This window comes from Manis javanica, chromosome 5, assembly GCF_040802235.1.
Source record: "Manis javanica isolate MJ-LG chromosome 5, MJ_LKY, whole genome shotgun sequence".
Lineage (NCBI taxonomy): Eukaryota > Metazoa > Chordata > Mammalia > Pholidota > Manidae > Manis > Manis javanica.
In genome coordinates, this window is record NC_133160.1 from 90906414 (window position 1) to 90934287 (window position 27874).

At 33.4% G+C, this 27874-nt stretch overlaps 1 protein-coding gene across 3 annotated transcripts in view; it reads left to right on the forward strand.

The window, feature by feature from the left end:
- DNAJB14 (DnaJ heat shock protein family (Hsp40) member B14) overlaps positions 1 to 27874 on the forward strand; it is a 45037-nt gene that overhangs the window by 5258 nt on the left and 11905 nt on the right. Inside the window, exons 2-4 of one of the 3 annotated variants that reach the window (XM_037020099.2) lie at positions 8737 to 8893; positions 15356 to 15501; positions 16814 to 27868. In XM_037020099.2, the coding sequence (XP_036875994.1) occupies positions 8737 to 8893; positions 15356 to 15501; positions 16814 to 16872 (362 nt within the window). In that variant the 3' untranslated portion in view covers positions 16873 to 27868. Of the gene's footprint in view, positions 1 to 8736; positions 8894 to 15355; positions 15502 to 16813; positions 27869 to 27874 lie in introns of those variants that run through there. The other 2 variants (XM_017651409.3, XM_017651410.3) reach the window with 2 other exon arrangements.

A 27874-nucleotide genomic window follows, 5' to 3' on the forward strand; every position in this document is an offset into this window, starting at 1 on the left:
TTAAATTAATAAACAAATGAAAAGTTTACAGCTGTAAGGCTTTTCATGCTAATATATTCACAAATGAAACTTTTCTATAATCAGACAAGTATACAAAAAAATGTATATGTAAGGATTGCAGCAAAATTTGGAAGAGTATAAATGTCCATCAGTGGGAATTAATTAAATAAATTGCATTAATGTTGTGTACCTATTAAAATTGTTGATGTGCCTCATTAATTTTCCATTCACTGACCCCCCTCACCCTGCTCATGGGCTGTAAATACCCTGCTGTCTTTGCTGAATTCAGAGTTTAGCCTGATCTCTCTCCCTATTGCAATAGTCCTGTATAAGCTCTTTAAAAAATGATATGGACCTATATTTATTGCTATAAAATGATATATACAATGAAGTAAAGGTAGGCTACAAACATATGTAGATTATTCTAGTTTTATTTGAAAATATCTAAAATGCTAGACATCTAGCTTACTAGAGTAACTAGAGTTAAATACACCAAATCGGGTTGAATGATTTCTTTTTCTCATGTGAAAGTTATAAATAATTTTTACTTTGTTATTTTTTAATGTGCTGAGCAGTATTACTTTTGTAATCACACAAAAACTTTCTTGTGAGGAGGAGAGAAAATATCCATTTGTTGTTCAAATCGTGTTCCTATGGACATTATAGATAACAGGTGTGTTGCAGAAACTTAAATAAAAGCAGATCTTGGTTCTTACTTTTGGATTATCCACATAAACATTTTTAATACATAGTTACTTTTCCACTGGTCCTTAATACAGAATATGCTTAAATTTAATTCAGATACATTAAAACACCAAGCAAAGCAGTATGTATGAGAAGTGAATGCCTAAAATATGATTGGATAGTTTTAAAACCAAAAGTAAGTGTAATCTGATTTAGAGTGCTGTGTCTGTCCAACTAAAGTTTGTAATATGCATAATTGTAAATGAAATCTGTGATAGCTAAAGCATTAATAAATCAGAAAAATCCAATGTATTCTAAATTCTGGCAGTATTTGAACTGAATCATATTACCTTCTCAGGCACTGGTTCCAGTGATTGTTAATATAGAAAACTTTGCTGATTCCATTTTTAAGATGATAAAAGTGGATGTTGAGACCCAGAGGTAATGAAACTTGTTCAGATTTTCACTCTTAGAAGTCAGAGAGTGTTTGGTGTGAGTGCATGTACACACACAGCCGTTGTTAAGCAGAACCCCTATGCATGAAGTTGCAGAAGAATTTTTAGTATCATAGTAACTGTTGAAAACCTAAACCAACTGTTTGATCCTGCTTTAGCAATACCAGCATCTAGCTATTAACATGGAAGATACTCAGAAAAACACTCGGAGGAGCATGTTTGTGCTAAGAATGAAAGGGAATGTACAGATAACCTCTAACAAGCATGCATAGGGACTTTGTGTCCACCTATAAATACTTAACACATATAACCACTTTCATATCTGAAGCCACAATTTTAAAAAAATAATTTCTTCATTTATTAGCTGAAAAACTTCTATAAAGAGACCCTTCTGCCTCACCTGTCTTAGGGTTAAGTAGTGGTACAGTTCATATAAAACAGACAGGATAAGTTCTTGATTATTTTTATCAGTTTTCAAGAAAAAGAGTTTCCTTTCCTTCTTCAAAAACAGCTAAGTAGTATTTTTCAGGTCTTTGGTCAAGGAGCATTTCTGGGTTAGCCCCTGAGTACCATAGACACATTCCTAATACTCTGGAATAGTTATCTTGCTCTTTGGTATAACAAGAATGTCTCAGGCGCCTCTTCTAATTCCTTGTATTAGACCTGAAATCAACTGTATCTCCAATAACTCTGATTTATTTTAGTGGAAAATCGTGTTTCAGCACCACAATCTAGCAATAAAGATGCTGCAGCTACTAGATTGTTCATTGTTTCTGGGCCTTTTCAGTGTGCAAACTAGGAAATATTTTTTTTTAAAGCTAAAACAGCTTATGTGTTTACTGTTATTTCCCTTTCAGATAAGCTCTTTACGTATTTACTCAAACTTTTATATCTTATATTTCCCATTCCTCCCACAGTAATAATCCAAGTTCTCAAAACCAGGACAAATGACAGAATATGTCATGATTATTTCTTTACTTTATGCCATATCATATATATAAGTTTCATAGTAATATTACCAATACTACCCCACTAACATAGTTATTGAAAACAAATTTTCTTTGTATATATTCTCCAGTTTCTGTCCCCATTTTAATAACTTTTTAAATTTTGAAATACTTTGAAATTTATAGAAAATTCACAAAAATAGTAGAGACTTTCTATACTCAGGCTTCCTATTTGATAAAACTTTCTATGTTTGCTATATCACCATGCCCATGCTCTCTCCCTCCCTACTATTCCCACCCACCCACCTACCCACTGAACACACACACAACATAAATTGTGTGTGGTGTTCTTATTTTATTTTTTCCTGACCCAATTAAGAGAAAGTTGTAGAGAAAGATGTCCTGTTATCCCTAAATAACTCGGTGTATATTTTCTAAGACAAGGACACTTTCTAACATAACCACAGTATGACCATCAAATTCATGAAATTAGTGCATGTACTGCATTCAGATTTTGCCAGTTTTCCTAATTATGTCTTTGATAGCAAAAAAGATACATACTGCATTTATCTGGATGTTTCATACTCCAGATAATGCTTTTTCTTTCTTGACCTTGGCATTTTTGGTGAGTACATTCAGTTATTTTACAGTATTTCCCTCAATTTGGATTTGAATGACATTTTTTCTTATGAATTTTTGGCAGGAATATGATAGAAATGATTATATATTCTTAGTGTAACATACCAGGAGATATGTGTTGATTTGGTTGTTACCTGTGAGTTAACTTTGATCACTTAGTGAAGTTGGTGATTGCCAGGTTTCTCCACTCTAAACTTACTTTTTTTTACCCTTTATGATTAGTAAATATTTTTGTGGGAAAATACTTTGAAACTGTGTAATAAATGTTCTGTTCCACAACAAACTTTAACCTACTCCTTTTAGCATCCATTGATGATTCTTTCCTGAATAAATATTTGATGGTTGCCAGATGTTGATTTTTTAATTCTGTCATTCCTTCCACAGTTTATTAGTTGGCATACAACTTATTAATGTAGATTCATGGATTCCTATTTATTATATTACTATCTTTATTTAATTTTGATGTCAAGATTGCTTCAGATTTAATCAGTAGGGGCCCTTTCATGGTGGCTCCTGTGTCTTTTTGACATGTCCTGATTGTTCTTTGAGCTTTCTTATTTTCTGGTAAGAAAAAATTTTCAGCCCTACTTTTTACTTACTCTGTCTTAGAAATCAGCTAATTCTTCAAGGAGCCCTGCTTCTTTTTAGTGGACATTTGTACTTAAAAACTAAGATATGGACACTGGATAAGGTCATTCCCACAGGGGTGTTATTGCCTCAGTAGACAGAGCTATGAAATAAATGTATATATGTATATCTGTTTGTATGTGGGCATACACATCTCCAGTAATTTATTCTATATTAATATTGATAACTGTGTTGAGACTTGCACACCTTCCTTTTTAGTCCACCACAGAGTTCATTCTAGTCTTCTCCATTTCCGTATTTGTAATTTCATTCTCTTAACAGTAAGAAATGTGGCACCTGTTATCTTCTTCAGTTTACTTATTTTTTCATTTTCTCCTGTGTGTAATGAGCTGCCTCCATGACCCCCGTTGGTGCAGGCCCTGTCAAGTTAAGCTGTGTTTTGGCTATGATTGCCTCCTTGTTTCTAATAAGCTTCCTTGGTTCAGGCATCAGCTGCCAAAAGAAGAGAAGGGCAATAACTGTTTTTTTTCCCCAAAGTAAAAGGAAAGACATGAAGCCTACCATTTAAAAAATATTTGAACCTTTCTACAGTATCAGAACATATTATTACATACTATATGCTCCCACTTTTAATTGTCATTTAGTCTTGTCTTTATAGATAACTGTACATTTAATGCTTAATGACAATCCTTATGTCAATGTACTTCTAATTATTTTGAATTCCTGAAGCTTCTCTAGTAGGTTTCTAGGAAGGGCTTGTGGGAAATATGCTCTCTGTGTTCTGGCATGTTGAAAATAGCTCATCTGTGATCTTAATGCTTGAAGTTAGTTTGGTGGATACACAATCCTTGGTTCAAACTTTCTTTTTCTGAATATCCAAATATGTTATTCAGTTGTTTTGTGCAAGTACTACTGATGAGTAAAGTCATGTGATATTTTTTGCCTAGATGCCCAGTTAATTTTACAAGAATATATACAGGTGTTGGTTATTCTGGGTAAATATTCTTAGGCATGTGATTTGCCCTTTAATTATATGATTTCGCATGTTTTGTTTTTGTATCAGAAGAGTTTTCTCCAATTATTGTTACATTAGTTCCACTACCTTGCCTTATTTTTCTTCTTCAGGACTCCTATTATATGCATTTTGTATCTTCTTTATCCTCAGTATTTGCCATTTTTTTGTCATCTTAATTTTTAAATTTTCCCTCTTTTTTTTATATTCTCTCACATCATTATCTGTTTATTAACTCTTTGTTTCTTCTACTTTAGTCTTCTCTTTTGAACTCACTTTTTTTCTTTTATTTCTTATTCTTTCCTGAGTTTTATCACCTAAGCTTTGGGAAGATACTTGGGATTGTTATAATTTTAATTTGTTGTTTTTTCATATTGTGTGTAATTTCCTAAGGTCTTTTTGACTTGTTCTGAAGTACTAAGTTAGAGTGTTTACCTGTTTTGTCAGCAAATCTTTGTAGTGTGCTTTCATTGTCTTCAGAGATTTATTTTATTCCTATTCTCTTTCTTCTCATAACAACTTTGTATCAGATTCCACTTTTATCATCGTCTTCTGCTCATTTTTATGTGAAGTTAGTTAGCCTTTCTAAATATACAGATATCCTTCTGTAGTTTTTATGTAATGTTTGAAAATTTGTTACCTTGCTCTATGAGATCTCCTCACTCCTTTCTCCTTCCCCACTTTGTCTATAGTTTCTCTCTCTCTCTTTTTTTTTGATTGCTACTGCCTTCTTCAGATGGGGTTCTGTTCCCAGCAGTTTCTCCTCAATGTGGCATTGTTCTGAAAGAGAGCTTTAACTAAGTAGTTTTGAGAGTTTGTAGTCACTGGAGTGTTATATGCTCTTAAGAGTTTATTGTGGACCCTTTCACTCACTCACATGCTACTGGAGTGAGGAAAACCCATTCTTTTTATAAACTTTTCTGAGTTTTGCTGATCTTCTGTATAGAAAGTCCCTGTTAGTTATTTTGGAGTTCTTCTGTTCTGTGGACTGGAAAATGACCTATTACTGTCCTATACTTCTCACACTCATGTTATAACCACATAGATTGTAGCTATTGGTGTTTTGTTCCCACTTCTTGTATTTTGGGATTTTTGTGCATGAAATTTTCATTTTGTTATCTGGTTGCTCTGTTTTTATGAGGGAATCCACAGATGTTTAACATTTAAACTGCTGTCACATTCTTCTTGGCATTTCCACACAATTTTTCATATTTAAAAGCTGTGAACCACTTCCTCCAGACCGTGCTTGCTTCTGCTCTCCAGGATAACATTGTGATTGCATTAAATATGAACTAAACTATAGTTAAACATTGACTATATATGTTATATTTATCCTGTTAATAACTAAATATATTGCTGTCTAATTAAGAGCCTTTCTGTATCATCTACAACTAGATAGTTTAAAAAACTGAATTTCTTATCTTTGGTGATCTTTTGAATGCATTAGCTAAGAAAAGATATGATAGAAAGTTCTTTTATATAGACAAAATACAAATGATAAATATATGTTTAAAAAATTGCCAGTGGCACTGCTGGGACTTTTAAAACATATATAATAGCTTTATTGAAATATAATTCACATACCATGCAATTCATTCTTTTGAAGTATACCATTCATGGGTTTTAGTATATTCAGAGTTGTGCAACCATTACAACAATCAAATATAGAACATTTTCTTTAACTCAAAAATAAACCCCATACTCATTAGCAGTCATCATTTCTCCCCAGTTCCACATTCCCCACTAGCCCTTGGCAATGACTAATCTACTTCCTGTCTCTATAGATTTGCCTGTTCTAAACATTTCATATAAATGGAATCATAATATGTGGTTTTTTGTGACTGCCTTTTTTCATGTAGCATGTTTTCAAGGTCCTTCCATGTTGTAGTATATATATCAGTACTTCATTTCTTTTTACTGTCAAATAGTATTCCATTGTATGGACATAGCACATTTTATATATCCAGTCATCAGATGAACATTTGGATTGTTTCCACTTGTTTTTCTATTATGAAAAGTGATGTTAAGAACATTTGTGAACCAGTTTTTGTGTAATGTATGTTTTTATTTCTCTTGGATATATACTCAGGGATAGGATTATTGGGTCAAATGGCAACTCTATGTTTGATCATTTAAAGAATAATCAGACAGTTTTTTCAAAATGGCCACACCATTTTACATTCCCAACAGTAGTGTAAGAGGGTTCTACATCTTTGTCAACCCTTGTTATTGTTCATCTTTTTTATTATAATCATCCTAGTGGGTGTGAAATGGTATCTCTGTGGTTATAATTTTCATTTGCATCATGGCTATTGATGTTGAGTGACTTGTCATGTGCTATTGGCCATTTGTATATCTATTTTGGAGAATGCCTGTTTAAATACTTCACCCACTTTTTAATTGAGTTTTTGATCCTTTTGTTACTGAATTGTAAGAGTTCTTTATATATTCTCTTTTCTTTCAGATATATGACTTTGTAAATATTTTCTCCCATTCCACCGATTGTCTTGTTACTTTATTGATGATATCCTTTGAAGGGTATAAGTTTTTAATTTTGATGAAGTCCAGTCTCTCTATTTTTTATTTTGTGACTTGTACTTTTGTTGTTACCTCTAAGAATGTTTTGCCTAAATTAAGGTCATAAAGATTTACTTCTGGTTTTCTTCTAGAAGTCTTACAATTTTGACTCTTATATTTAGGTGTATTATTTATTTTGAGCTAGTTTTTGTGTATGGTGTAAGAAGGGGTCAAAATTCATTCTTTTGTATATGAATATCAAATTATACCACCACCATTTTTTGACCCACAAGTTTTGATACGTAGTATGTTCAGTTCTATTCAATTCTATTTTCTTAGTTCTAGTATAATTACTTCTGACACATGAGTTGTCTAGATTTTTTTTTCTTTCCAACTCTTTTGTGATCTCTCTAGTTACATTTTTGTAATTGATTTGCCACTTAAATGTATTATGCTTATAGATTGTGACATATATGGTACTCATTCTTTGAGCTGCAAAGAGATAACATTTTGGTCTAGCTATAATGTTGTCAATTTTCATTCTTTGTGTGCCTGTAAAGAACAGATATTCACTAGTTGTTGGTATAATGTTGTTATGTCTGAGAGATCAAGCTTGACAAATCAGATGTATTATGGGAAATTACAAGCTTACACAAAAGGAGAGAGAATGTATAATCAAGCTCTATTACTCTCTGTCCTTAACCATTATGAATATATATGACCAGTCTTATTTCATATATTCTTACTACCCCCTCTTATTTATTTATTTACTTTTTGAGAGGGCATCTCTCATATTTATTGATCAAATGGTTATTAACAACAATAAAATTATGTATAGGGGACTCAATGCACAATCATTAATCAACCCCAAGCCTAATTCTCAACAGTCTCCAATCTTCTGAAGCATAACGAACAAGTTCTTACATGGTGAACAAGTTCTTATATAGTGAATAAGTTCTTACATGGTGAACAGTGCAAGGGCAGTCATATCACAGAAACTTTCAGTTTTGATCATGCATCATGAACTATAAACAATCAAGTCACATATGATTATTTGATTTTTTAAAAATTAATTTTATTTTGGTTCATTTGATTTTTATACTTGATTTATATGTGAATCCCACATTTCTCCCTTATTATTATTATTATTATTTTTTTAAATAAAATGCTGATCACTACCCCCTCTTTTATAAAGCCTCTGCAGTGTTTTAAAGCAAATCCTAGGCATAGCTATTATTTTATAGATGCAGTGTTTAGATTATTCACACATTTAGCACAGTATTTGCTGTCCATTCTCTTTACACCTCAGCCTGTTTGGAAGCATTTTCCTTCTGTCCAAAATATATATTACAGTACCCTCTGGTGAAATCTTAATGGTAAATTTTCTCTGTTTCTGTTTGAAAACCTCTTTGTGTTTAATCTTGTGCATTTTCAGGGAAATTAGTGCAGAACTCTAGTTGACAGTTATTCTCCCTGAGCATTTTGGAGATATGATCCCAGTGTCTTTTGCTACCAGCATTGCTGTTGAGATATAAATAGGAAGTCTAATTTCTGTTTCTTTGTAGATAATTTCATTGGCTTCTTTAAATACTATCTCTTTTTCTTTGTTGGCCTGCAGTCTCACCATGATATGACAAATGAAAATATGTCCACAGTAATGAGATAAATAGTAATTTTGAATTACTATCTTAAATTTCCTAATATTCTGCTTCTAAATAGTGATTACTGAGTTTTAAACAGTTAGATGCATAAGGAAATGCCTGCTCCTTTAAAAGTCCCTATAATCAGTCTTTTTGGATTTTTTAAGTATGGTTCTAATTCATCAGTTTTACCATTTTATTCTCAAGATCATTTGTATCAATGTGTACAGTATGCTTTCTGTATCTTTCCACAGCACTATTGGAAATAATTATGAAAAATGGAAGCACAGCTGGAAGTAGCCCTCATTGCCGAAAACCATCAGGTAGTGGTGATCAAAGCAAACCTAACTGCACCAAGGACAGCACAAGTGGAAAAGGCTACACCAAAGACCAAGTAGATGGGGTTCTCAGGTAGGAGCAAATATGACTTACAGCTCCACTGTAATTGATATCAGTGTAATTTTTTAATGTTATAACACCTAAAGAATAAAGTGTTTGAGTTATAATTCAATAGAAGAACAGACATCAAGGAATTGAACCCTGGGTATCTATGCTTTCTATTCTTTATAAAATTAGCTTGTCAAGTACAGACTCTGGAAGCTTGCATCTTTTAGAGTAACTATAAGCCACAGAGCTACTTCCAAGTCATTTTTTCTTAAGGAAAATTTTTTCAGTTTTTTGACACAGCACAGTATTTATATAACTATGTTGTAGAGAATAAAGAATTTTTTTGTTTTCAATATATACATGAAAGCAGGAGAATTTCACATGGGAGGAAAATTGAGGTCAGTTAGCAACATTGCTTTCAGTTTCTTATGTTACTGAAGGATAGTTTTTTCCTATTTATATTCTTTAAGGCTATCCTTACATGTATGCAAACACCATAATGTCTTCTCCTTTTAATATTTTTCTTACTCTTATTATTCTGAGTGTTTTAATTTTACCTTGTGAGACACTTCTACTTAAAGCAGAAGAATTAGGTGAAGCTGAAAAATTATGAACTGAGTTTTGAGGATCTGACTTTACTAAATTTATGGTTAAGAGAATAATTTCTGGAAAGAAAATGAAACTCTAAGTATGAAACTCTAGAGAAAATACTGTTTTGTTTCCTGCTACAATTTAAGGAAGCTGTATTAATGTTGTACTTATGTTGCTCTCTAGAGAAGCTGAAGTATAAGGATGGAGGACTCTGAACAGTGACTCATGGGCTTATTCACATGGAGAGTGGATTTTAGTGCAGTCAAGGGGAGAGTGGGTAAAACTTGTTAGACTGTCTTTTCTCTTTTGTGCTTTCTTATTTATTTCTTTTAATCTTACTTTTCTTTCTTTTCTCAGCCTTTTTTCCTCCATTCTTACTTTGTAGCTTGTTCTTTTTTACTCACTATAATTTAGAATTGAAGTTTTAAAGCAAACATCATTAAAAAAACATTTTAAAGCAAGTATCAGTATTTGTATTTTTGCTTTCTTCCTGTACATTTAGATGCTAAAACTTGATTGAAATATTTTGTCTGATTGTGACCACATTAGAAAAAAGACTCTCTTAATTATTCTAAAGCCATGGTAAAGGTATTAGATTGGCATGAATGTCAGTGAAGCACTTTGAAAATATTGTTGCTTATCATTTTTATACTGTAATATTGTGTCAGAGGTGGCTGAGTAAGTGAATAAATTAGAGACTTGCTTTTAAGAAAAAGGTTTAATTAAACGGTATGCTGAAATGTGTTCCAGGAAACCACATCTATCCAAAAACAAAGTGTATTTTCTTCTATAAATTACTTCTTTTTGGGAGAATATGTCCTCAATGAAAAACTTTAATAAAGTTAATTGCATTTTATGTGATTTTTATTTAGAATCATTTTTAAATGTGTTTAATCTTGTGCATTTTTAAAGACTGTGAAATCACCTATATATTTGAAAATATCACCAAAAAAATAGAGTTGAAAATTTTGGAGAATAGGAATCTCCTAAATCTCATGTTATTTTTTAAAAATCTTTTTTCATTTCCTCTACCCTAGCCTTGAAGGGCAGAGAGTTGTAGCTCAAAATGTGATAAAAGAGGGAAGGGAAGAGCAGTGCACTGTTCTGCTCTCTTTGTTTTAGTATTTAGGCAGGGGGACATAGTGAGAGAGGAAGAATGACATATGATCGTGGGTACAGATACACTTTGTATATGGCCAGCCAGATGTGGACACATGGAAACATAAAATGTTGAGGGAGTTTCTGTCTGTTGGCTTCTCTACTCTGTGAAATTGGAGATGAAGTTATCTTCTGAAAGTTAGAAGAGATGAGATTGAAAGCTTGAGGAGAGTGGGAGAATTATGGAATATTTGCAGAGTTCAGCCAAAGCAAATGGAAAGATTGCCAGTTAGCATTGAGGACCAAGCCAAATTTGAGACCATACATTTCTTGGTGTACCTGTATTAGAGGTTGTTTCTCTGTTCAGTAATTTTATTATAGCTTTTCATTAAATGAATGAGTTTTTTTTTTTCTTTTGTGGAATGAATATGATTGGAGCATTCCTTAATAGAAACCCTAAGTTATTCAGAATACTTCAGTTGGTACCTTATGTGAGTGAACACCTAAATCATGTAACACTTCATTATTTAGCCTTTGTGAGTGTTGCTTTAGTGAGGTAGCAAATCACCAGCAAACACTTACATGGTGTATGTTTCTGTTTTTTCTTTTACCTATACACAGGGGATTTTTCTGAAGAAAGCCATACTATCTTGTTGTTTAGCACAATTATACAAACAAGTTGCTCAGTGACAATTTGGCTCAATGGGAGAAGCCATGCAATAATACTGTACCCGTTGCATAAGTAAGAGCTAGCTTACTGTAAGACTGAAGAAAAAGTATGTTGCTTTGTAAAACTAATATTCTATGAAACTGAGTAGTACTGTTTGTTGTCTTTGAGTTGAAATACATAGAAAAATTGAGAAAAAGGGGTCATGGGTCTAATTTGAAGAGGTTTTTAATATCTCATTAAAAAAGCAATCTTTTATTTTAAAAATATTTACAAGATCAGTGTGAAATCATTAACTGGGCCATTGTTATGTTTATTGATTAGGAACACTTCTGTACAACTGTTAAGTCCTTTGAAATTTATGGGTATTTGATTAGGATTTGATTTAAGCTATAGTACTTTAAATGAAAAGAAAATAAATCATTTTGCTAAGCTTAAGTACCTCTTTGTCTCAGGAATAAATAAGTGTTTCCCTATAAACACCAATTCAATTTGTAGTCTGTTTAAATAATCAGCTATGAACATGAAACAGAATTGAAAGAGGACCCTCTTCCCCTGCCCACTATGCCTTCATGCACTTAAAAGAAGACATAAAGGCTGAACCAGACATATTTCTCCATTGTTTAGCTCCCAGACAGATCTTTATGGCCTTGCACAGTATTTTCTTCCAGGGTAGGTAATGGGTTACTCCTTTTTAATTTATTTTCTTTTTTTTTTCAATTCTTTGGGGAGGATGGAGAAGATTTGAATCTTCCAGTAAAGAGCGAACTGTAAAAAGTGAGACAAATGCATTTAGCTGATAAAAAGGAGCATGATGAACAAAAGTATGAATTAAATAAATGTATGAATGAGAGTTTTTAAATTCAGGTGTGAAAAATTAGGTAAATGAGTATATTTGGAGCATTACTTGAAATATGTAGTCTTCAGCCTGTCCATTAGCGATGTCAACTGTACACCTCTTTGTTGGCTTCTCAAAGAATTTTTCCTCTATGATGAAAAATTCAGGGCAGGAACAGTATGGTAAAGCTAGATATAGCTGAGAATTAGTGAAATAATTGTTTTTCCTGCCTTTTTTCCCTTCATGGCAGTTCTTAGCTTTATGACACGTCTCTGGAGGATTGTGAATTCCAACCTAATTTTCCTACACTATCCAACAACCCTCTCTTGGGTTGCTTTTTCTATTTCCTAGCCTTTTGTGCTTAGAAAATAGCAACAAAACAATTTTAGAGGTTAATATAGTACATAATTAAATGTTTTATGCATTCAAACTAAATAGGAACAACTTTAGGCTTGTTCAGCATTTTATCACTGCCTTTTGTTTCCTGCATTCAGATAGTGTTTGTTATATTCTTTGCTCTGTTCCTTGTTCCACAGTCTGTTCTCCTCTATCCCAAATTAATTTTTGGTCCCAACTACATTTCCATCACAGCACTTTTCACTTTTGGTCTGAAAATGACATTTTTGCCCTTAGAGTGAACCAGTCATCCATCTGTCTATCCATCCATCCATTCAACGCACATGGTGAACAAGACACAATCCTTGCCTTCAAGGGGCCTATAGCCTAAGAGTCACCAGATAAGCGAACAGGTAGCTGCAGTACATTATGGTAATTACTGGGATAGGCTGAATTCAGAGGGCTTTGGGAGACTAGAAGAGGATCACCAAACCTAGTCTTGAGGAATCTGAGTTCTTGAGAAAAGGAAAAGCTAAGCTGAGATCTGAAGAAGTTGTAGAATCTACCTAAGCAGGAAGGGAGGTGGAGAAGGCATGTTCTAGGCACTGAACTCAACATTCGAAAAAATCTGGGAGGGAAGAGAGTCTGCTTAAACATAGATTGGAAAAGCAAATAGGAAGAGGTTGGTTACTCTTGAGTCTGAAGGGACTCCTTTTCTTTTGGTTCTGAAACAGCAGTTTCCAAGTTAGACTGAGGTTTGAATTTTTACTTGTGAAGCCTTTCCTAATCACCCTATTTAAAATAGTAGGTCTCTCATTCTCCATCCCCCTTTGCCACCTCATTTTTTTATAATATTTATCACCATGTGAAGTGCTTTATATTTTACTTGTATGTTTGTTCATTACTTTCCTCTCCCATTTGTACATTTAATATGAGCAGATATTTTTTGGGGCTGTTTGAATCACTACTGTAGTAACCGAAACAGTAGTAGATATTCAGAGCATTTTTGTTGAGTAAGTCCCAGTTCCCATCTATTACTTGGTTATCTGAGTTTGGTGATTTGCTCATGCAGAGCCTTGATTTACTCATGGTTTAGATAGAAACAGTATCTGCCTGATGAAGAGTAAAGTAAGATTCTGTAAATCTCAGTGTGAAGTTTTCATAGACAATGTGTAGATAGGAATTCAGAATTCGTCAAGTTTTAGAAAGGTACTAAGAAGCATGTATTGTTACATAACATCTTAGCAGGGTCTGGTGAGCAGCCCATAACCTAATAGTAACATTTCTACAGCAAAACATACATATACTCACACTTAAATGGGATTCATGAAGATACTATAGCAGGTGCACATCCGCTCAGCTCAAATTTTGTCTCTAAAAAGAGTTCAAGTCAGGTTTTTGCAATCAAACTAGTTATAGAATAACTTTCATTTTTCACAGCTTTATGGATATTGAAATGTGGATATGTGATGGTGGACCTGTGCCTGACACACAGTAGGTGTTCTGTAACACCTTTTTCTATCATATCTTTAACATACCTAGGAGAACAGGTTTCTACAAAGGCAGGGATCATTTCCTGTTTTGTTCACTAATGCATCTCAAGTACCCAGAGGACTGTCTGGGACATGGTGCTCAACAATTATTATTGACTGAATAATGAAGATGTCATGTTTATGAAATAAAATTGACTTACGTTAATATTTATTAAGTACCAAAGTAAAAAAAATCCAATTTTAATTATTACTACTATAAAGAAGATTACATAACAGATTTTTGTTGATGTGATTTTAAGAAAATTTCTGTCATCTTACACACTGTCTTCTAATTTTCCTTGTTCATATAACACATGGTGAGTGCTTTCATTATAAAAAGAGAGCTAAGGCTTATTTATTCCAGAAATATTTACTGAGAATCTGTCATATACCAAGCACTGTGATGGCTAATAGGTTCAAGAGTAAAAAATGATCAATCTTGTCTTTTTTCTTTGAAAACTTGTATCAGTCTTTGCAATTCTTTAGCTGCCATTGAACAACTAAGCCTCAGGTCCTTTAATCTATTACTCCTTCTGTCATCAAGCCACTCACTCATACAGGGGATACATCTAAAGTCATAAAGTACTCCACAAAAAGTGTTGAAGATGCATCTGGATTTTAGTGAAGGAAAATTCTTAGTTATGGGAGAATGTTAGCCTCCAAAAGTAACAAAAGTTCTCTGCTCCATTCAGAGTACTTCTTTTCCTAATATACATTAAAGACTTCTGACCTAAACTCGTTACATCTTTAGGGCTATAAACCATGTAAATAATCTTTAAGAGTATGCTCATCATAATGAAAATCAGGTAAAATAAACATTTTTGAGTCCCAGGACATATTTTATGAAATTTTATCTTTCTCAGAAAGTGACACAGACGAATTCTCTTTAGCATAGCTTAGGTTAATTAACTCGCCTTGACATTTAAGTCATAGAGCACTGTAATTGTTTTACATGGACTGAACTATTGCTTTGATACTTGGTTAGGTCTACATTGTGTGACGACAAAACTCTTGGAATGCGATGCATATTAATCCTTAGCTGTGACATACTCATGAGGAACTTTGGAACATTCTTTATGCACTTAAGAGTACTATAAAATTGTTATCCTCTCATTTTTGTTACAGTGTGTGCTCTGTCCTTCATCTGCAGTAGTTATAGGCTTTGCTTTACCTCTCTGTAGCTGTGGTAAGTTGTGGCACAGACAGTTTCATGGCCAGCACCTAGACTGGGAAGAAATTGGATGAATGGTCTATGGCCAAAAAAGAGAATTCAACAATAACCTTCAACAGGATAAGCTCTCATTTGGTATTGAGAAAACAATCCACAGACAATTCTTTCTACTTTTCTAATTAATAAAAAATTAGAGATATTGTATGAAGTTCTTCCTTGAAATTCATATTATAACACACTCTCTTGTTTACAGCATAAACAAATATAAGAATTACTATGAAGTACTTGGAGTTACCAAAGATGCTGGTGATGAAGATTTGAAAAAAGCTTATAGAAAGCTTGCCTTGAAGTTTCATCCAGACAAAAACCATGCACCTGGAGCAACAGATGCTTTTAAAAGTAAAGTAAACCTTTTAAGCAATTTTACTGAGCTCTTTTTAGAATCCACTTTAAAATGTTTCAGAATGTTAAATTCTGCCTTTAGACTAGTGCATTTAGGAGCCATAATAAACAAGGATCCTCAAAACCCTTTAAAGCTTCATTATTAACTTGGTAATATGGAGAACCAAACAAATGTACTTTGGCTTCACAAAAGCAACATACCAATTTTGGCCAAGTCCTAAGTAACTTTTCTAGGCATGCATGCATGCTTTCTAGTTTACCATGCACAAGTACTGTGATAATTATGCATGAGCTTCTAGTATATTACCATTTGGTTCTAAGGGAACTAAAAGCAAAATATAGCTTTTGTGAGTTTATACTTGAGACTCTCAAGAATTAGGAAATTACTTGGAATCGCCAGCTGCCCAGTATTATTATTTCTGTTAACTCCAGCCAATTTTTCCATTTTTTACATATATTTCTAACATGATATTCTTTTCTTTTTAGAAATAGTTTCTTTTCTCTTCTCTGTTATTCATTTCTCTTCATTTTCTTTTTCAATATTTCAGTTTCTGCCAACTTAGTAAATAAATATCAGAAGACTGATTTTGTAATATCATGTTTTGTTACAGAATTTATTCATAATAATTAACTTCTAATTCATAGGAAGATGTTTAAATTTGTGATTGTTCATTCTTATGAATTTGGCATTGATAGAGCCACCATATAATGTTTAAAGTCAAATTCTGGGGTCTTAGAATAACAGGAAGGAGATAACTCATTTTTAAAATATTTCTGAAAGATAGACAACTCAATGTGCTTTCATAAAAATACTGTTAAAATTGTATCCAAAACAGTTTATTTCTTGGAGGAAGATGCCAAGCAAAGTATATTTGGGGATGGTTAATATATTCTAATAAAAGCAGCAGACAAAGTGGTGCTAGTGCAAGTAAAATATCTGTGACATTGGGATCCTTCTCTGTTTCCTTAAATTAAAAGTAGGATGTTGAAAGCACAGAAAACTATCTTCACTCAAAAACACTAACATTAGCACGTAGTCCCCCAAAGGTTAAAAAAAAATTTCACATTATGAATTAAAATCATTTGATTAAAAATTTTTGGTGTTTTTAAAAGGTTTAAAAACATTTTGGCACTGAGTTACTTACATGTTTGTGATGTGATAGGTGATTTCAGTATTAATTCTTTGCTAGTGCTAAGAACATTAAACAGCTTCTTTCTCCTACTTCTATTTGAAGTCATGTTAGAATCATTGGTCTTAGAATAAAAGTAAATCTACCAATATTTTTACATCCTGTGTTGCATTTTGCAGAGATGAACAGCATAAATGTAACCCCAGATGAACACTCAGAAGAGGTTTTACGAAGGTGATTATACTTTGGTGTGGTGTATTTCAGAATCTAATGCTCTGCTTTGCAGAACTAGGTACTTAATATTTATCAACATTCTGAGAGGTGATTCAACTCTAGAGGAGAGGTTCACATTATTCAGTACACAGGAGGTTATCTGTAAATCAGAATGCCAAATTATTAATCCCAAAGAGGATCAGAATAGGGAGTTGGTTGATTAGCCCATTTTTCATTGAGTGGAAACTGCATAGACAATGTAGGTTGTAACCCACAGATGCTTAGTAAGCAAAGGTAGTTAATTAGAAAATATTACAGTTAGTGTCATCAGACAGAAATGGCAGGTTTCATTCATTCAGCACATGGGATCTTTTCATTACCTTCTGAATCATCTCATTTTATTTTTAACCAGGTGATCTTAACTTTGGTTTGGGGGATACCAAGCTGTTTATCTAAGCAAAAACTATAGTTTTTCTTTTGTATAAATGGTAAGTATAGATTGATTACTCTGTAATTACTAAAATAGTTTTTTTTTAGAAAATGAAAAACACTTGCTTTTTATTTCCTCCACAATTAGAAAAAGAAGGGGTAATTGGTTTAGGGCATAAAGTTAGATAGAAGAGACATTTTCATTTGTGTATTTTGTAAAGCTTTAAAAATAAAAGGTGGCTATCAAGGAGAGTAGACTAAATGAACTCAAGTTCATATGGCTGTTTTTTACAATTAGGGTTATAAATTTCTCTTTTATGGAATATTTTACATATGTCTATAGAATGACTTGCACAGTGTATATAAACATATTTTTAAAAAAATGTGAATAAAATGGATCCCTTTACTCCTACTTGCTTACATGGAAGTCTTCAAAACATACTCAGTCTACATTATCTTCAAAGATTCTCAAGTATTTCAGAGACTGTACCTGTGCCTTTTGACATATACATGAATGTAATAACAATACATAAATAAATGAGTTGTTGATGTGATTGCTGGATAAATAATAAATGGATCAGATGCTGTTGCCTGTGTTAGCTCTGATAGATAAATATTCTTAACACCTGGAGTATTACAAATAAAGAACATCTATAAGAACAAAGAAGTCAGTTCTACTCCTTGGACTCATTCTGGTAGAGAAATACAATGAAAGAATATGCGATAGTCTCTTACTCAGAGAATTAGTAATTCATAAAGGGGTGACAAGTCTTCCATAGAACATTTGGAATAATAGTAATACCTAACATCTGACAAGAATTTTATAGTTTTTCACTCCCACTTTTTCATTTAATGTTTACTAAAAATCTTGTGAAATAGTCAAGCGACCAGTATTATCCTCCTTTCACAAATAAGAAAACTGAGGTTCAGAGAGATTAACTGATTTACCCAAAATCTCCCAGAAGACTGGATGTAACTAAATACCAAAACATAGAATAAAGATGTCCAAAGAAAAGTCAGAAAGATAAAGTAGCATTATAATCAGAGTACTTGGAGAAGCATTCATATAATAGGTGACAAGGAGTTTTCTTGAGATGAGTATGATTTCTGTGGTTAGAGAAGAGGGAAGATGGCAGAAACTTGGGTATGAGAATGAGGCAAGTGATTTAAAAATCAATGAGGTCTTCTCCTTTTAGGAAGATGGAAGAGATGTACTTTATTTCTTGTACTAAATATAACTGAATATTTTATGTGAAATAAAATGAACATAAGAAAACTCTGAAAGTTGGAAAGAAGAAGGTAGACTAGCTAGGGACCTTGGGACCTCAAGAACAACATGGCAGTGAATTGTCTGGACTTTCATTATATCTCAGGCAGTGTTGGAGAAGCAGATAACGCAGAAATGCCAAGGAACACAGACAAACAATCAAGAAAATCCTTCACTTTCTAGCATATGACCAGGAAAGGATCAACTTAGCATGACAGAAAATGTTCAAGCAATAGCTATAATTCTGCAACCAAATATCCCAGAAAAAACTGTGGCCCCACCCACACCAACAAAGGCTGAATAAAGAACCTAGACTGCCACTCTCTCTAGGCTATAAGGAAATGCCCTACCTCTCCCACATACTCCCATTAGGGTGATAATACAGAGGGTCAAGTAGGGAGATGGTACTCCCATTCCTACTTGGCAGTAATAAGGCATCCTTCTCTCCCCTGAGGTAGTGTCGTAAGTGACCTAGAGGAGAGTCAGGACTTTGATCACCATCCAGAGGTAAACAAAGCCATAATTTTATGGTGTCAGTGAAGTTACCTGGGGACAGTAATGAGGCAACCTGCTCTTTCCAGCCAAGGAAATTTCAGTGGAAGCTTTATGGGGGACTGGAAATCATATACCTGCCCAGGGGTAATGAGGAGCCCTGCCTTTCAGATGTGCTCAGAGGCCAAAGGGGAAATCTGGACTTTACTCCCACCTAAGATTAATTGGTATGCCCTCTTTCTGTAGTGCCAGAATAGTGTCAGAGGGGGACAGCTAAAACAGAAGCTTTAGATAAGGTCCAGAGACTCATAAGGTAATACCTCAAATGACCACATTTCAGTTGAAAATCACTTGTCATACTAAGAACCAGGAAAAACCTCAAACTGAATTTGAACAATCAATAGATACCCACATAGAGATGTCAGAGAAATTAGAATTGCCTAGCAAAGGTTTTAAGGTATCCGTCATAAAATTGCTTCAATGAGCAATTACAGATATGCTTGAAACAAATTTAGAAAAATAAAGACTCTCAGCAAAAAAATAGAAAGTTAGCAAATAAACAAAAATTACAAAGAATCAAATGGAAATTTTACAACTTAAAAATACAAAAACCAAAGTAAAAACTAACAATGAATGGAATAAACAGCAGAATGACAGAAAAAAGAATCAGTGAACTGGAAAGTAAAAAAGTAGGCATTGTCCAATCTGAACAATGGAGAAAATAGACTGAAAACAGATAAAACAATAACATAGCCTCAGGGACAAGTGGGATTGTAACAAAAGAAAATTAGCATTCATATCATTTGGGTCCCTGAAGGAGAGGAGAAAGAGCATAGCTGAAAAAGTAGTCATAAATAAATAAAGGTGAACACTTCCCATACTTGGCAAAAGATATAAGCTTATATAATTAAAGAAGTTGAATGAACCGCAAACAGAAACCCTAAAGAAATCCACACCAAGACTACATCATAGTCAAACTTCTGAAAACTAAAGACAAAGAAAAAGTCTTGAAAGAGGCAAAAGAAAAATGACACTTTACCTGTAAGGGAAAAACAGTTGAAATGACAGTGAATTTCACATCAGAAACCATAAAAGCTAGGAGGAAATAGCACATTTCTCAAGTATTGAAAGAAAAGAATTGTCAACTCAGAATTTATACCCAGCAAAAATATACTTCAGCAATGAAAGAAAATCAAGACATTTTCAAATGAAGGAAAAATAAGAGAATTTGTCATTGGCAGACATACACTAACAGAATAGCTAAAGGAAGCTCTCTAAACAAAGGAAACAGTAAAAGAACACATCTTGAAATATCAAGAAGGAAGAAAGAATGTGGTAAGCAAAAAATGAATAAATGCAATATACTTTGATTTTCCTCTTCATTTCCTAAGTTATGTTTGACATTTGAAGCAAATTCTGATATTCTATTTTTATGCAGAGAAAATATCTAAGGTAATTATATAATGATAGGGAAGGATAAAAGAAAGTAAAGAAAAGTAAGGGTTCTACAGTACACTTGAACTACTAACATGCTGACACCAGTAAGTTGTGATGTTATATGTTATATTTATATACACACACACATACACACACACACACATACATATATGTAGGCATACACACATATACATATATATATAGTAATACCTAGAGCAACCACTAAAAACTGTACAAAGTGTTAACAGTCTGAAAACACTACATAAATAAAAATGGAATTCTACACATTTTCAAGTAACTCATAGGAAGTCAGGAAAAACAATAGAACACAAAAAATAAAATGAAAGACATAAGCCCTAACTTAGCAATAAGTACATTAAATGTAAATGATTGAACTATACCAATTAAAAGATTGGCAGAATGAATTAAAAAAACATGACTTAACTACATATTACCTATAAGAAACTCACTTTTTTAACAATATAGACAGGCTGAAAGTAAAGAGATGGAGAAATATATCATGCAAATATTAAAATAAAGCAAGAGTGGCTATATTAATACTAGATAAAGTAGGCTTTAGACTAAAAAAGTTATAAGATTATATTATTATTAAAGTGTCAGTCCTTCAAGAAGACATGACAGTATAAATGTGCATGTACCAAAAAACGTAGATGCACACTATGAAAATCAAAAGCTAATAGAACTGGAAGGAGAAACAGAAAAATTTACAGTTATAGATGCGAGCTTCAACACTTCTCTGTCAATAACTGATTGAACAACTAGTCAGAAATCAGCAAGAATATAGAGGAATTAACACCACTGTTAGATCTGATCAATACAAGATCTAATCAGTGTTTATAGAGCACTCCACCCAGCAACAGCACGCTATACTCTTTTCAAGTGCTCACAGAACATACTCCAAGATAGAGCATATCCTGGGTTATAACATAAATCTCCACTAAGTTAAATAAAGTCATACAGAGTGCATTCTCTGACCATAGTGAAATCAAAATAGAAATCAATAACAAAGATAATTGGAAAATGTCCAATCACTTGGAAAACAGACAACAAAACTTCTAAATAATCTATGGGTCAGAGAGGTCTCATTTTAAAAATACATTAAACTGAATAAAAATACAACACATCAAAATTTGAAGGGACCAGCTAAAGCAATGCTCAAAGGAAACTTAACAACACTAAATGCATATATAAAAAAAGAGGGACAGCCTCAAATTACCCATCTAGGCTTCTATCTCACAAACCTAGAAAGATAAGAGCAAAATAAATCCAAAGCAAGAAGAAGGAAGAAAATAAAGGTGAAAATAAAAATCAGTAAAACTGAAAACAAAAACAATATAGACTGGCAAAGGAAAAAAAAGAAGACAAATGACCATTATCAGAAATGGTATCAGAAGCAAGGATGAAGACTATGCAGACATCAGAAGGGTAATAAGAGAATATTATGAACAATTCCACACATAAATTTACAACTTAGATGAAATGGACCAATTCTTAAAAAATACAAATGATCAGAATTCATTAAGTCTGAAGTAGATCATATGAACAGCCCTATAATGTAAAGCAGATTTGTAACTAAGAAGCTTCTAGAAAGAAAACTCCAGCTCAGGTGTCTTTGCTGGATACATCTACCAGACTTTTAAAGAAGAATTAAAACCAATTCTTCAAAGACATTACAAAAAGAAAAAACTGCAAACTAGTATCCTTCCTAGAGTAAACCCAAATAGTCTTCACAAAATATTTGAATTCAGAAATATTTAAAATAATTATACACTTTGACCAAGTGGAGCTTATTCCAGGGATGCAAAGCTGGTTCACTGTTTGAACCCATGTGGAAACAACCTTAATAAAATAAAATGATAAATTAAAAGAATGGACTAGGAGTACTCAGTGTACTTGGTATTAGGACTTATTTATAGCTACAGTTATTAAAACATTGTGGTATTGGTAGAGGGGAAAACACATCAGTGGAACAAGATAGGAAACCCAGATATAGACCCATACACATACACCCAACTGATTTCTGACAAAGGTACAAAAAAAATTCAGTGGAGGAAAGATAGCTTTTTCAGCAAATGGTTTTGGAGTGATTGGATATTCATAGGCAAGAAAAAAATAGCCTTGACCCAAATCTCATGCTTTATACAAAAATGAACTCAAAATGCATCATGAGTGTAAATATAAAACATTTTTTATTATGGGAGCAAATCTTTAAGATCTTGGTCTAGGCAGTGATTTCTTAGACTTAACACCAAAAGCACAATTTATGAAAGAAAAAGTTGATAAGCTGGATATAATGAAATCTTTTTAAAAGCTTGCTCTGTGAAGAACCCATGAGGAGGATGAAAAGACAAAAAGAGTGGGAGAAAATATTTGCAAAGCACGTATCTTATAAAGGACTAGTATATAGAGTATATAAAGAACTTCCCAAACTCAAAACTAAAAAAGCAAATAATCCAGTTAGAAAATGGGTAAGAGAATGAAGGACATGGATAAGATTCCACTGAAGATGTATACAAATGTCAGGTACATGAAAAGATTATCAACATCATTCATAAGCCATTAGAGATAATGCTAAGTAAAACCAAAATGAGATATCACTATGTGCCTATTAGAGTGGCCAAAATAAAAAATAGAACACCACCAGATACTGTTCTGGATGCAGAGAAACTGTATCACTCATACATTGTTGATGGGCTGTAAAATGACAGTAGTCACTTTGTAAAATAGTTTGCAGTGTCACAAAAGACTATTGAGTTACCATGCACCCAGCAATTGCATTCCTGAGCATTTATCCCAGATAAATGAATATTGATGTTTATGTATAAACATAAACCTGTGAATGAATGTATATAGCAGTTTTATTCATAATACAAAAAAAAAAACCCAACCCAAATGCTGTTCAGTGGGTAAATGATGAAACAAACAGTGGTACTTTCATACCATGGAGTGCTAGTCAGCAATAAAAAGGTATGAGCTGTGGTAGTCCCTTATCTACAGGGAATACATTCCAGGATCCCCTTTGGATGCCCCAAACCACAAATTATACTGAATTCCCCCATCAATGCTGTTTTTACCTGTGTATGCATACCTATGATAAAGTTTAATTCACAAATTAGACACAGTAAGTGATTCCCAACAATAGCTTATAACAATATGCTGTAATAAAAGTTATGTGAATGCAGTCTCTCTCTCAAAGTATGTATCTTATGTGCTGTACTCACCCTTCCTGTGATGATGTGAGATGTTAAAATGAAGTTAGGTGAACAATGTAGGCATTGTGATATAGTGTTAGGCTACTACTGCTCTGACATCAGATCAGGGGGATCATCTGTTTCCAGACAGTGGTTGACTACAGATAACTGAAAGCACAGAAAGCAAAACTGGATCAGGGAGATGACTACATTGACTTCCATAACAACCTGGATTGATCGCCAAAGAATTATGCTGATAGAGAAAAGTCAGTCACAAAATGTTTCATTCCATTTCTTTACTGTATTATTCCATTTACATGACATTCTTGAAATGCCAAAATTATAGAAATAGAGAACAGGTCAGTGGTTGTTTGGGTTTAAAGAAGGGATAGAGGGGCAGGAAGTGAGTGTGGTGTTAAAAGGGCAACATGAAAATGGACATGTTCTGTATCCTGATTGTATCAGTGTCAATATCCTATCTGTGATTATACTGTATTATTATAGATATACTATAATTTTAAAAGATACTACCATTGCAGGAAATTAGGTAATACGTACAGGGAATCTGTCTATATTCTTAAAATTTCATGCAAATTTAAAGTAACCTCAAAAAAAAAGTTTAATTGAAAAATGAATAAAATGGAAAGTATCTTTTGGTGAAATGAGACTGAGGTAGTAATGTATTTTGTAAGGCTTTCAATACCAGAATAGACTTTGGATTTAATTCTTTAGATAATAATAAACTAGAAAAAAATTCTTGATTATGAGTATAGCACAAAGTAAATGACTAGACAGTTACTCTAATCACAGTAGTAAATTGTCTTACATGTACAATTGTGGATTATGGTAGTATTTCACAAACATCTTCTAAAATATCTTAATGTTTGGAAATTATTCTTTTAAGAAGTAATGCCTCCTACAGATTCAATGCAGTCCCTCTCAAAATACCAACAGCATTCTTCAACAAACTAGAGCAAATAGTTCTAAAATTCATACAGAACCACAAAGGACCCTGAATACCCAAAGCAATCCTGAGAAGGAAGAATAAAGCTGGGGGCATTATGCTCCCCAACTTCAAGCTCTACTACAAAGCCACAGTAACCAAGACAATTTGGTACTGGCACAAGAGCAGACCCATAGACCAATGGAACAGACTAGAGAGCCCAGATATAAACCCAAGCATATATGGTTAATTAATATACTATAAAGGAGCCATGGATATATAATGGGGAAATGACAGCCTCTTCAACAGTTGGTGTTGGCAAAACTGGACAGCTACATGCAAGAGAATGAAACTGGATTATTGTCTAACCCCATACACCAAAGTAAACTCAGAATGGATCAAATACCTGAATGTAAGTCATGAAACCATAAAACCCTTAGAAGAAAACATGAGCAAAAATCTCTTGAATATAAAAACATGAGCAACTTTTTCCTGAACGTATCTCCTTGGGCAAGGGAAACAAAATAAAAAATTAACAAATGGGACTACATCATGCTAAAAAGCCTCTGTACAGCAGAGGACACCATCAGCAGAACAAAAAGGCATCCTACTGTATGGGAGAATATATTTGCAAATGACATATCCAACAAGGGATTAACACCCAAAATATATAAGGAACTCACATGCCTCAACACCCAAAAAACAAATGACCCTATTAAAAACTGGGCAGAGGATATGAATAGACACTTCTCCAAAGAAGAAATTCAGATGGCCAACAGGCACATGCAAAGATGTTCAGCATTGCTAATTATCAGAGAAATGCAAATTAAAACCACAATGAGATATCACCTCATTCCAGTTAGGATGGCCAACATAGAAAAGATGAAGAACAACAAATGCTGGCGAGGATGCAGAGAAAGGGGAAACCTCCTACACTGCTGGTGGGAATGTAAACTAGTTTAACCATTGTGGAAAGCAGTATGGAGGTTCCTCAAAAAACTCAAAATAGAAATACCATTTGACCCAGGAATGCCACTCCTAGGAATTTACCTGAAGAATTCAGGAATTTACCTGAAGAATCCCAGTTTGAAAAAGACATATGCACACCTATGTTTATCACAGCATTGTTTACAATAGCCAAGAAATGGAAGCTATCTAAGTGTCTATCAGTAGACGAATGAATAAAGAAGATGTGGTACATATACACAATGGAATATTATTCAGCCGTAAGAAGAAAACAAGTCCTATCATTTGCAACAACATGGATGGAGCTAGAGGTATTATGTTCAGTGAAATAAGCCAGGCAGAGAAGGACAAGTACCAAGTGATTTTACTCATCTTTGGAGCATAAAAACAAAACAAAAACTGAAGAAATAAAACAGCACCAGATTCACAGAACCCAAGAATGGATTAACAGTTACCAAAGGGAAAGGGACTGGGGAGGGTAGGTGGAAAGGGAGAAAGAAGGGGAAGAAGGGTCATTACGATTAGCACACATAACGTAGCGGGGGCCTGGGGGGCACAGGGAAGGTACTATAGCACAGAGAAGATAAGTAGTGACTCTATAGCATCTTACTACACTGATGGACAGTGACTGTAATGGGGTATGTGGTGGGGACTTAATCGGGGAATCTAGTAACCTCAATAATTACTATTGAGTAGCTCATGTAATTATATATTAATGATACCAAAGAAAAACACTAAAAACCAAAAAAAAATGGGTTAGTAGGTAAAAAAAAAAGTAATGCCTTTAAAAGAGAATTGGGTTTTTATTAATTAAATAAGTTTAAAAATAAGTATTATGAAATTACCTGAAGTAGTCCATTTAGTGTACAGAGTTAAATACTAGATTTAACTAAGATACTAGTACTGAAGTACAACTTTGGCATATTTTGAGAGATATGCTTCTCTTTTAGGTATTGATCATCAATACCTTGGTGTTTGTAAAATACATTGTTTGAATCTCTTACTGTGTTTTCCCATTGGAGCAACATTATAAATGATGGCTTTATTTCTGAGTCATAGATCTATTTAAGAATCTGAAGAACATTTTGGACCATCTCCCGTGATAAATGGACCATCCACCTAATATTTATGCAGTAGGGTTCACAGACTACCTGAAAGCTGTCTCTGAATCCCAGATACAAAAAGCCCTATCAAAACAAAAGTCCAGAGAATTTGTATATAATTAATATTGCAGTGTGATATGTAACCATCCAGAAATAACTACCTAATAAGCATCTATTTGCTTGCACAGTACCTATGCCAGCCACCACATGGGATCAAAAAAGTATTTGTAAAATATCCCATTGCAGGAGGCTTACAATCTAGTTTAAGAAGCAAGCTATATTTATGATTATTAGAAATGTCAGATTGAGAATAGGGTAGCTCTGCCTTTAGATCAAAGCATTACAGCTTTTATAAATTACCTCATGAAGACATTTTGGTGACCAATCTACCATTGCTTCTTTTGGACAGAGGGGTATAAGATGGGAAATAGAATTCTTTATAAATAAATATCACAAAATTAGCAAAGTGAGATAGGAAAATTAGAGACTATCTAGATTCATTCAAAAACAAAATCAGACTTTTTCCTGGACTGGGGGATACTGCAGTGAATACATAGACACAGTCCCTACCCTCATGGAATTTACTTTTTTAAGAGGAATAAATTGTTCAGGAATAGAATGAAGAATAGCTCACTTTGGCCTGGAATGTGCAAAAAAAAATGTTCATGGTGTAGGGTTGCATGGAGATACTTATGGTGCTAAAAAAAATTTTGACTTTGAACAAGTTTCCTAACCATTTGGACCCTCAGGGTCTTGCCTGTAAAGTAGGGATAATAATGGATGATGTGACAATGTATTAGGTTCAAAGTCTGGCAGTTTGTAGTTACTGCTATTATTATTATTATTTGAATGTCACAAATGAATGAATAAAAAAGATTAGGATACTCAAAAAGGAAGAAGGAGAATATTAGGAGATGAAGCACAATAGTAAGAAGCAACCTAGACATTCCTTTATGTTCAAGGCAGTAGGGAGACTTGCCTGGCTAGTATCAAAAGTTGTATTGGAGGTAATAATATTAGTAATTGCAAACAATTTATAATCCCTTTAAAAGAAATTGTTACTGTTTTACTATTTCCTTGATTAGCCTAAAGTAGTTTTTTGTTGTTACTGTTGACATGAAAGGCAGTCTTTTATAATATAAAAACTTTGCTTGCCAAGTTTTACTCATTATTTTTTC